Raw genomic sequence first — 12,684 nt, forward strand, 5'->3', positions numbered from 1 at the left:
AGAGGCAAAGAGAGAAGTCAGTGTGAGAATAAAGAAGAGCAAATACAGAAAGAAGTAAAGGATGACACTGCAGAAGAGCTGCTTCTTTGCTGTATGACTCTATGACTTCTTAGATACAGGTGTTGGCAGAGAACTGCAGTTTAATCGTGGTGGCAGGATAACAGCTATAAATATATTTCTAAATAAAATTCATAGTAGTCGTTATTTGTTCAAGGTAAAGTGGGTATCCCTAGCTAGGCCAGCATTTATTGGTTATCTCTACTTGCCCTGGAAAAGGTGGTGGTGAGCTGCTTTCCTGAACTGCTGCAGTCCTTGGGATGTATGGACATCTACAGTACTATTAGGACACAGTGTGCACGAATGGGGAAAGTCAGCTCAGACCTTTGCATGGACTTCCAAAAGGCAGGTGATCAATTGGCATAAAAAGGGTTTGTCAGGAATACTGAAGGCATTAAACGAGAAGAGTGGGTTTGTGGATCCCAAGTTGTAAGACTGACAGAAAACAATGTAACAATGCAGAACTGTTTTATAGACTGGAGGAAGAGAATAGCTGGGTACTGTAGGTGGGAGAATTACTCATTTTCTTAATATTTAATGACATGAACTTTGCTGTACAAAGCACAACATCAAAAAAAAATTCAGATGACACAAAACTTAAGAGGTATTGTGATCTGAGGATAGTGACAGAGCTCACAAGGATGCAGACAAGCTGGTGGGATGGACAGGTGTGCTGTAGACGGAGTCTAACAAATCGAAGCAATATCTTTTGTTCGGAAGAATCAGGACAGGCAATGTGAAAAGGGGTAGAATTTTAAAGGAGCAAAGGGACTCGGAGTGTGTATGCTCACAAATTGACAGGGCAGATTGAGATTGAGGTTAGAACATAAATCATAGAATAGTATAGCATAGCAACAGACCCTTTGACCCACTGTGCCTGTACCAACCATGATGCTATTTAAACTAATTGCATCTGCCTGGACATCCATAACCCTCTATTCTCTCCCTGTTCATGTATCTGTCTAAATGCCTCAAACTTTTCTAGTGTTGCTGCTTCCACCACCTCCCCTGGTAGCTCATCCAGGCACCCACAAAAAAAAGTTTCTCTATCCAAAAAACTTGCCTTGCACATCTCCTTTAACCTTTCCCTGTCTCACCTTAAACTTGTGTCCCGAGTATTTAACATTTCCATCCTGGGAGAAAGACTCCAACGATCCACCCGATCCAAGCCTCTCATCATTTTATATACTTCTGTCAGGTTACCCCTCAGATTGTTTTTACGAGAGTGTCAGACTAAGTTTGTCCAATTTCTCCTTCTAACTAATACACTCCAATCCAGTCAACATCTTGATAAATCACTTTTCCTCTCTGAATCAGGGTCCCTACAATGTGGGAACAGGCCCTTTGGACCAACAAGTCCACACCATCCCTCCGAAGAGTAAACCACCCAGACCCATTCCCCTACCCTATTACTCAACATTTACCCCTGACAAATGCACCTAACCTACACATTCCTGAACACTATGGGCAATTTAGCATGGCCAATTCACCTAACTTGCACGTCTTTGGATTGTGCGAAGAAGCTCAAGCAGCTGGAGGATACCCATATGGACAGTGGGAGAATGTGCAAACTCCACACAGACAGTTGCCCCGAGGCTGGGATCAAACGAGAGTCCCTGGTGCTATGAGGCAGCAGTGCTAACCACTGAGCCACTGTGTCGACTGTGTGAACTTCCACATCCTTCCAATGTATGGTGACCACTGTGCACAATATTCCAAATATGCCCTGACTTATATAATTGAAACACCACTCGCCAACTTTTATACTCAATGCCCTGACTGAAGAAGACAAACATGCCATATGCCTTCTTAAAAACATTTTCCACTTACGTTATCCTTTTCAGGGAACTACGGACTTGAATCCCAAGGTCCCTCTGTATGTCGGTGTTCCTAAGGGTTGGGTCATTTACTATATACGTTTCGCTGACATTTGACCTCTCAGAATGGAACACTTCACACTTATCTGGATTAAATTTCATCTGCATTTTCTCCACCCAACTTTCCAAATGATCTATGTCTTGCTGTGTGCTTTGACATTTTTTCTCAGCCTCCACAGTTCCACCAATTTTCATGTCATCTGCAAACTTACTGATCAGACCACTAATATTTTTGTCAAAATCATCCATATATATTACAAACAAGAGAAGTGCCAGCACTGATCCTTGTGGAACACCAATGGTCACGGACCTCCAGTCAGAAAAACACCCTCCACAGTTGTCTCTGTGGTCAAGCCAATTTTGTATCCAACGTGCCAAATCACCATGGATTTTGAGATTTGATCATCTGGACCAGCCTATCATGATGGACCTTGTCAAATGCTTCAGTAAAGTCCAAGTAGACAACATCTTTTCCAATCATTTCCTCACCACTGATGTAAAGTTCAACAGCCTATAATTTCCTGGATTATCTCTGCTGACCTCATTGAACAAAGGAACAACATTGGCTATTCTACAATCTGCTGGGACTCACCTGTGGCTAAAGAGGACACAAAGATATCTGTCAAGGCCTCAGCATTCTCCTCCCTTGTCTGCATCTGTGTTCTGGGTTAGATTTCATCAGGCCCTTCGGACTTATCTAACTTAATGTTTTTCAAGACACCCAATATTTTTAATATCAACATTCCTTAGAGTATCAACCAACTCCTCTCTAAACTTACCACCAATGTCTTTCTCTTTGTTGAATAATGATAGAGTATTCATTAAGCACCTCACTCAATTCTGGATATAGGTTTGCTCGCTAAGCTGGAAGGTTCATTTCCAGATGTTTCGTCACTCTACTAGGTAACACCTTCAGTGGGCCTCAGGCGAAGCACTTCTGAAAATTCCTGCTTCCTATTTATATAGAACATAGAACAATACAGCACAGAACAGGCCCTTCGGCCCACGATGTTGTGCCGAACATTTGTCCTAGCTTAAGCACCCATCCATGTACCTATCCAATTGCCGCTTAAAGGTCACCAGTGATTCTGACTCTACCACTCCCACGGGCAGCGCATTCCATGCCCCCACCACTCTCTGGGTAAAGAACCCACCCCTGACATCTCCCCTACACCTTCCACCCTTCACCTTAAATTTATGTCCCCTTGTAACACTCTGTTGTACCCTGGGAAAAAGTTTCTGACTGTCTACTCTATCTATTCCTCTGATCATCTTATAAACCTCTATCAAGTCACCCCTTATCCTTCGCCGTTCCAACGAGAAAAGGCCTAGCACTCTCAACCTATCATCGTACGACCTATTCTCCATTCCAGGCAACATCCTGGTAAATCTTCTCTGCACCCTCTCCAAAGCTTCCACATCTTTCCTAAAGTGAGGCAACCAAAATTGCACACAGTACTCCAAATGTGGCCTAACCAAAGTCCTGTACAGCTGCAACATCACTTCACGGCTCTTGAATTCAATCCCTCTGCTAATGAACGCTAATACACCATAGGCCTTCTTACAAGCTCTATCCACCTGAGTGGCAACTTTCAAAGGTCTATGTACATAGACCCCAAGATCCCTCTGTTCCTCCACCTGACTAAGAACCCTACCGTTAACCCTGTATTGCGCATTCTTATTTGTCCTTCCAAAATGGACAACCTCACACTTGGCAGGATTGAACTCCATCTGCTACTCCTCAGCCCAGCTCTGCATCATATCTAAATCCTTTTGCAGCCGACAACAGCCCTCCTCACTATCCACAACTCCACCAATCTTCGTATCATCTGCAAATTTACTGACCCACCCTTTGACTCCCTCATCCAAGTCATTAATAAAAATTACAAACAGAAGAGGACCCAGAACTGATCCCTGCGGAACTCCACTTGTAACTGGGTTCCAGGCTGAATATTTACCATCTACCATCACTCTCTGACTTCGACCGGTTAGCCAGTTTTCTATCCAATTGGCCAAATTTCCCTCTATCCCATGCCTCCTGACTTTCCGCATAAGCCTACCATGGGGAACCTTATCAAATGCCTTACTAAAATCCATGTACACTACATCCACTGCTCTACCCTCATCCATATGCTTGGTCACCTCCTCAAAGAATTCAATAAGATTTGTAAGGCAAGACCTACCCTTCACAAATCCGTGCTGGCTGTCCCTAATCAAGCAGTGTCTTTCCAGATACTCATAAATCCTATCCCTCAGTACCCTTTCCATTACTTTGCCTACCACAGAAGTAAGACTAACTGGCCTGTAATTCCCGGGGTTATCCCTATTCCCCTTTTTGAACAGGGGCACAACATTTGCCACTCTCCAGTCCCCTGGTACCAACCCCGTTGACAGTGAAGACGAAAAGATCATTGCCAACGGTACTGCAATTTCCTCTCTTGCTTCCCACATAATCCTGGGATATATCCCGTCAGGCCCGGGGGACTTGTCTATCCTCAAGTTGTTCAAAATGTCCAACACATCTTCCTTCCTAACAAGTATCTCTTCTAACTTACCAGTCCGTTTCACACTCTCCTCTTCAACAATATGTTTAGGTTTCTTTGAGTTGGTGATGTTATTTCCTGTGGTGAAGCCACTTTCTGTTCCTTTTCTCAGGGGGTGGCTCAACCAGAGCTACAAATCTTCTCAAAACTCACCTCACTCAATTCCTCTAGCTCCACACATAAATTTCCTATATCGCTGAGTAAACCTACTCTTTCCCTGGTTACCATCTTGCTTCTAATATATGCATTGGGATCCTCCTTAAACCAAAGATATTTCATGGCCCTTTCTAGCCCTAATTTCTTTTTTAAGTTTTCAATTTTATTTGTAACCCTCAAAGATCTTATTTGATTTTATTTCCTAAACTTTACATATGCTGCCTTTTACTTTTTAACTAATCTTACAACATCTCTCATCATCCAAGGCACCCAAATCTTGCCATCCTTATCTTTCATCCTCACAGGAACATGCTGGTTTTCAGATATGGGAGTCCTTTTAAGTGGGAGCCTTTAAAACCATCAAATAGCTGTCCCTAAACTAATTTGATTAGATTAGATTACTTACAGTGTGGAAACAGGCCCTTCGGCCCAACAAGTCCACACCAATCCGCCGAAGCGTAATCCACCCATACCCCTACATTTACCCCTTACCTAACACTACGGGCAATTTAGCAAGGCCAATTCACCTGACCCGCACATCTTTGGACTGTGGGAGGAAACCGGAGCACCCGGAGGAAACCCACGCAGACACGGGGAGAACGTGCAAACTCCACACAGTCAGTCGCCTGAGTCGGGAATTGAACCCGGGTCTCAGGGGCTGTGAGGCAGCAGTGCTAACCACCATGCCGCCCACAATTCTTCCAGTTACTGCCATACTGTTGTAATCCAAACATGTGCACATCAGATGGATTGGCTATGTTAAATTGTCCGTAGTGTCAGGTGCATTAGGCAGGGATAAATATCGGGTTGGGGTGGCTTACTCTTCGGAGGGTTGGTGTGGACTTGTTTTGCTGAAGTACCTGCTTCCATACTGTAGGGAATCTAATCTAATCTAATTAGCCTTCCAACATTGCACTTTCACTCAAGGGGTTAAAAAGATATGTAGGATCTTTATGTGTGGGCCATGGGTCTTTTGGGATGTAGGTTTAAGGTGAAATGGGAGAAGTGTAAAGGAGATGTGCGAGGCAAGTCTTTTTACAATATAGGACAGTAGGTATCTGGAATGTGTTGCCAGGGGATGTGATAAAAGCAAACGCAATAGCAAGGTTCAAGAGACATTTAGACAGACGCATGAACCAGCAGAGAATAGAGGATATGGACCATGTGCAATCAGATGGGATTAGTTTAGAATAGTATTGTTGTGATTGTAACAAGATTAATCAGGTAGATCTCATAAAATATGAGTTCCCTGATTGAGGCTGTTAATCTGGTCCAGTAATGAAGCCCTGGTGGACATATATAAACAGGAGTTTCACTGTGTCACACACCAACACACACACAACATGGGTGCGGGGGAATAAGTAAGCACTACTGCAGTTAGGTGGTAGTGTGGGGGTAAAAACGAAAAAAAAACAAGAGTGCCAGAGGCTCTGTATATTCAGAGCTGGCTCTGAGGAAGCTCCATCAGTGTCAAGGACTCTCCATCTGTAAATAAAGGGTGACGGGATACCGGCCTCTGTGGAGTCATTTCAAGTATCATGGTCAGCACAGATATGGTGGTTGAAGGGTTTGTTCCTGTGCTGAATTATTCTATGTAGAGACATTATGTATAAAAGCAAGGAAGCGAGGATGAACATTTATAAAAGGCTTTTTCAGGCTGAACTGGAGTACTCAATTCTATGCAGCACACTTTCAAAATGTTAAAAAGGTTTCAAAAGGGTACAGAAAAATTTGGAAAGAGTGGTGTCAGGAATGAGGAACTGCAGTTACATAGACAGATTGATAATGTTGTGGCTGTTCACATTAGAGGCAGACTAATTAGATGACTTGTTTTCATTGATGAACGTCAAAATCTGGGAACATCGAATTAAGATCAATGACAAAAGATCTAATGGTGACTTGAGAAATTTTGTTTTTAAACGACAGATGATTAGATCTTTAAGAGTGAGGTGGAAGCAGATTCAGTTCTGGCTTTCTACAGAGAATTAAATATCGACTTGAAAAGAAAATAATTGCAGGAGCAAATGCGTGAGTGGTATGAGCTCAGTTGCTTTTGTAGACAGTTAGTGCAGATGGCTTTCTATAACCTATAATTATTCTATCATTCTAAAAATGCTGAAATGGATAAATATAATTACAAAAAGAAACTCAAAATTAAATAATTAAGGTATATGACGATAAATACAGGAGTATTCTAGCCACACAGGAGATTTACTGGAATAATTCTAGAACTGAGGACTGATACTTGGCAGGAAAGATTGAACAGGCCGGGGCTCAAAAGTAACCACTGACCTTATTGACATCTTGAGATTATGAAAACATTTGAGAATGTGAGTTGAGGGAACATGTTTCCATTTGTGGGGACAACAAAATAAGTGGCTTCAATATAAATCAGTTAAGCAACATTCCATCAAAAACTCAGGAGAAAAAGGAGTGGGAGTGAAAAGGGAGAATATCCATTGAGTGCTCATAATGTACAGCTCATGACAATATGGACTGGTTGGAGTGACTGGTATAGATACATTTAATGGGAAGCTAGAAAAGCTTACAAGTGGGAGGAAGATAGAGAGCTGTAGATTCACTTCAGGGCAGAAAGGTGAGTAGTAGTATGGACTTGCTGTACCAAAAGTATTTGTGCTCAAAGTATTTTGTAACATGATGGCAGAGAAATGGTCACAAGGGAAATGCACATATTTATGACAACTCCAGCCCAAATGATTTACACTACTCTGCAGTTCATTTTTGCCAGTGCTCTTGCATTAGGAATTGGAAAGAAAAGCAACTGCTTGGTTTCAGGATTCAGACCTTGATTTGAAAGTGGGAGTACTGATAGGTAGAACCATAAAAATGCTGATAGATTTATGCATTTTACAAATGTGGACTGTAAATGATGTGTCTGTGCGTTTCCTCCCACAGTCCAAAGATATTTAGATTAGATGGATTGACCGTGCTAAATTGCCCATCATAGGCAGGCTAGATGGATTAGCAATGGGAAATGCAGGGGTGGAACAGGTCTGGGTGGGGTGTTCTTTGGAGCATCAGTGTGGACTCAACAGTCCAAATGGCCTGCTTCCACACTGTAGGGATATTATGCTTCTATGATCATTTGGATGTTTTGCCAATAATAAGAAACAGAGCTGGAGCAAGCCCTCACCCCAAAAATAGCAATCTACAACTGAGGAACAGTGGGCAGAAAAAAGCCATATGGCTATTTATTATTCAGAAGGTCGACAAAGGCTGTTCTAGATCACTGGATCTAAAAACCTAAATATCAAAGTAGGCCATTTAGCCCACTAAGCGTGTTGTGCCAATCAATGAGATCACAGCTCATATGCATCTAAGCATATTCATTCATATGGATTGCATAATCCTTAATACTCTGGTCAAATTAAAGTCTATTCATTTGTTTTAAAATTTTTGAATTATCTCAGCCTCAATAGCTTTTGGGAGAAAGAATTTCAAAATTCTATTCCCCTCTATGTGAAATGCTCACCATATGATGTAAAGTTTGGGATTTACAGGTATACTTTTTAATGTCATTTGGTGAGATAGTAACTAGTGATTTTAGTGTGTTTGAAGTCAATAATTAACTTGTAAATATATCTGTAACCACTGCAATTTCTTGAAAAGCAGTTTTTGAAGCTTGGCTGGAATGTGAGTAAGTTTGTGCAGTAACAGATTTTTGTTTATTTTAGATTATTTGTGATCTAGCATGGAAAATAATGGGGTCTCAAAAAGGGCTGTCAGCGTGTTCTGGAATCTGGGTTTTATCAAGCTTAAGAGAAACATCTGTAACAGCAACTTTTAGCTTCATAGAGTTACAGAGTCCTTCAGCATAGAGACAGGTCCTTTGACCCAAACTGGTCCATGCCGAGCAAAATATCCATCCACGCTAACCCCATTTCCCTGCACTTGACCCATATCCTTCAAAATTTTTCCTATCCATGTATTTGTTCAAATGCCTTTTAAATGTTGTTAATGTACCCGCCTCAACCACTTCTGCTGGCAGCTCATTCCATATCTGTAGCATCCTCTGTGTAAAAAAAGTTGCCTCTCAGGTTTCCTTTTATTCTTTTCCCTCTAACCTCAAAACTGATGCCCTCTAGTCCTCAATTCCCCCACCCTGGGAAGAAGACTGAGTGCATTCACCCTATCCATGCCTCTCATAATCTTATACGCCGCTATAAGATTCCCTCCCTCAGTCTCCTATGCTGTAAAGTAAAAGGTCCTAGCTTGTCCAAACTTTCCCTGTAACTCAGACCTTGAGTTCAGGCAACATCCTTGTAAATTTCTTCTGCACTCCATCCAGTTTAATAACATCCTTCCTATAGCAAGGTGACCAAAACTGAACACAATACTCCGAGTACGGCCTCACCAACATCCTGTACAATTGCAACTTAACTTCCCAATGTCTATATTCAATGCCCTGACTGATGAAGGTCAGTGTGCCAAAACCCTTCTTCACTGCCCTGTTTACCAGTGACTCCACTTTCAGTGAACTGTGCACCTGAACTCCAATGTCCCCTGTTCCACTACACTCCTTAAGGCCCTACCATTTACTATGAAACTCCTACCTTTGATTAGATTAGATTACTTACAGTGTGGAAACAGGTCCTTCGGACCAACAAGTCCACACTGATCCGCCGAAGCGCAACCCACCCATACCCCTACATTTACCCCTTACCTAACATTATGGGCAATTTAGTATGGCCAATTCACCTGACCCGCACATCTTTGGACTGTGGGAGGAAACCGGAGCACCTGGAGGAAACCCACGCAGACACGGGGAGAACGTGCAAACTCAACACAGTCAGTCGCCTGAGTCGGGAATTGAACCCGGGTCTCAGGCGCTGTGAGGCAGCAGTGCTAACCACTGTGCCACCGTGCCGCCCTTGATTTGGCTTTCCAAAATGCAAGACCTCACACTTATCTTTATTAAACTTCATTTGCCATTTCTCAGCCCACTTCTCCAGTTGAGTAGGATCCTGCTGCAATTTCTGATAACCTTCTTCACTGGCCACTATACCACCTATTTTAGTGTCATCTGCAAACTTACCAATCATGTCTTATACATTATCATTGAAATCATTGATATAGGTAACAAACAGCAATGGGCTCAGCACCAACCCCTGAGCCATACTTCTCCAAAGGCCTCCAGTCTGACACGCATCCTTCCATTATTACTCTTGGCTTCCTACCATCATGCCAATTGTGTATCCAATTTGCCAGTTATCCCTGGATTCCATGCAATCTAATCTTCCTGAGCAGCCTATCATGTGGAACCTTATCAACGGCCTTACTGAAATTCATATAAGCTACGTCTACCACCCTGCTCTCATCACCCTTCCTGGTCACTTCATCAAAGAATTCTAACAAAATTAGCTTTTAACTTTGCATAGTGCCAGTCCTTATGCAGATCTTGGAACTGGATGGCTATATAGAACAGTGCTCCTGCAGCAAGGGAATGATAGATTTAGTAAATTAAATTATCTTTCGTATTCGTGTTAGTCCCAGACCAGATGCACGAGGATAAGAACCCAGAAAAGGCTAATTAAAGCTGAGTGCAGTGAAGCTCAGCTCCGGGATGCAGTTATAACAGTTACAGCCTCCAAGTTGAAGTTGTAAGTGACTTAAACCCAGCAAGGCATTAGGTACAAGTCTTCTGGTGCTGAGTATTACATGAGTGACATTTTGGGAACTTACTGGGATAGTGTTTTGACTACTATAAATTTATTTTGATTATTTTCAATTTATTTAGGCAAGTTTTGGGGTCAGTGGGATTATACTTTCACCGTGTGTTTAAAATGTTTGAAATGATATTATAAAGAGATAGAATGATACCATTTTTACCTTCATTATTTTTGCAATAAACTTGAGTTTCATTGTTAAAATAAACTTTGCAGCATTGCATACTTATGTTTCAGTAAGAGACTGCTTTGTAAAAATCAAAACAAATAAAATTATTATCTATCAAGCAAAGTCCCTATCAGCAGATTTAAGAGGATATGTATCTTTCTTGTTAAAGTAATGGCTACAGAATGATTCAGGGCATAAAGCAGCAGTGTTATGATGAAGTTTATTGTGTGAGATTTGACAATGGCTTTGGAGGTGACTAGAGTATTGTGGAAGATACACTAGCAGATTATTTAAAATCTTTGACTATAGAGGGACTTGGCAGGTACAATTAACATAGAAGTAAAAGCTGAATCTCATAAGGATGAGATCCTTCAAGTAATTATATCACACAAAACAAAGGACAGGAGAAGTCTATGCTGTGTTTCTAAGACGTGACAGGAAGTGGGCACACAGCGTAAGTTGAGGATATCTTACATTAATGTGTTTTTTGACTTCTATCAAATCAAATATTGTCAATCTGCCACGTGAGGATTGTTTGATCAAAACTACTGCTTCTCTTACCAATGTCATGCTCCTGGAGAAGTTTGTCCAGTCGGGGAATGTACTGTACTATCAAGTGACGCAGAACTCGCTGGTCTGTCTGCACACCCAGCAATGTGGTGCTGAAATATGAAGGAGGAACCAGGTCCTCAATAATGGCACACATCATCCAAAAAGCATCCTCCTCTTCCAGGAACAGCAGCAGGCAAGCTGCAACCTGTGCAAATAAAGCAGGTTAGTTCTGAGATCACGGTCAAGGTAACTGTAGGTGTTGATGGGTTTGTAATGGATGTTGGTGGCCAGTCTATTCCCAAAAATAGAAACAAAGATGTCAAGGGAGGAGTCAGAAATGGACCAGGTGAAGGTCAAGGAAGGATGGAAATTGGAAGTAAAATTTATATTTTTTTCTAATTTCAATGAGAGACAGGAAAGCAGTACTAATAATGTCATTAGTGTACTGGAGAACTAGTTTGGGGAGAGACTAGAGTAGGGCTGGAACACGGAATGTTCAATATACCCACAAAAAGACAGGCATAACTGGGGCCCATATAGGTACCAATAGCAACACCACTGATCTTAAGAACATGGGAAGAGTTAAATGAGAATTTGTTCAAAGTGAGGATGAGCTCAACCAGGCAGAAGAGGTTGGTGGCAGATGGGGACAGTTCAAGGCTTCCTTTCAAAGGAAAAGCGGACAGCTCTAAGGCCATTCTGATGGGCGACTACATGTCTATAATGAAAAGACAGCTACTGCTCACAAACTGAACTGCAAAGTGTCAGAAGAATCAAAATTGTAAGTGGGAGGGAATGAACAAGAGGAGAAAAATAAAGAGAGTCCTGGTAAAAAGAAATAAGGATGAAATAATGGTTCTGTCCAGGCAGTCCTGTTTGTGGATTCTGGGGAAAAAGTAGATGGGGGCTGTGCAGGGGTTGGGGAAAATGAGCTTGGACTCTTTGGGAGATGAGATGGGAAGAGATATCCCCAGATGGAGAAGTTAGTGATGGTCATGGGGACAACACCCTGATATTCGTTGATGGCATCATGGTCTGGGGAGATAGGTGGTGTCTGACAGCTGACAGTTAGCATTCATAAAGTAGGAGGTCAAACAACAACACAACCACCCCCATCAATAACTAAAGATTTCGTCAACCAAGGATTCCTGCTTCTGTGTTTGAAAGGCCCTCAGCCATGTACAACTACATTTCCTCCATTTCTGCCCTCGCACCTTGCCTTCCCTTCCACAATAATGATAGGGTTTCCCCTTGTCCTCACTTTCCATCTCACCAGCCTCCACATCCAAAGTTGCCATTTCCACCACCCCCTTAGGATGCCACCACCAGACACGTATTCTCCTCCCCTCCCTTGTCAACATTCCACAGAGACTGTTCCCTCTGGAACACTTTGGACTACTCCTCCTCCACTTCCAATGCCTCCCCACATGCCACGGCATAGTCCCATTCACTCGCATAGGTACAACACTTATCTGTTTATCCTCTTACCATCCAAGGCCCCAGACACACTTTCCAAGTGAAACAGCGATTCTTTACACTTCCACTTACTCCTGTATTCCTATACTTGAATACACAAGACAATAAATCTAATTTTAAATCAATTTAGTCTACTGTATCACAGCTCTTGATATAGTCTCCTCTAC

General features: G+C 42.2%; 1 protein-coding gene across 2 annotated transcripts in view; it reads right to left on the reverse strand.

Moving 5' to 3' along the window:
• Window positions 1-12,684, reverse strand: part of sgsm3 (small G protein signaling modulator 3) — a 184,173-nt gene that overhangs the window by 82,407 nt on the left and 89,082 nt on the right. For both annotated transcript variants that reach the window (XM_060849368.1, XM_060849367.1), the window contains one exon: window positions 11,051-11,246. In XM_060849368.1, the coding sequence (XP_060705351.1) occupies window positions 11,051-11,246 (196 nt within the window). The remainder of the gene's footprint in view (window positions 1-11,050; window positions 11,247-12,684) is intronic.

This window comes from Hemiscyllium ocellatum, chromosome 33, assembly GCF_020745735.1.
Source record: "Hemiscyllium ocellatum isolate sHemOce1 chromosome 33, sHemOce1.pat.X.cur, whole genome shotgun sequence".
NCBI classification, from domain to species: Eukaryota; Metazoa; Chordata; class Chondrichthyes; order Orectolobiformes; family Hemiscylliidae; genus Hemiscyllium; species Hemiscyllium ocellatum.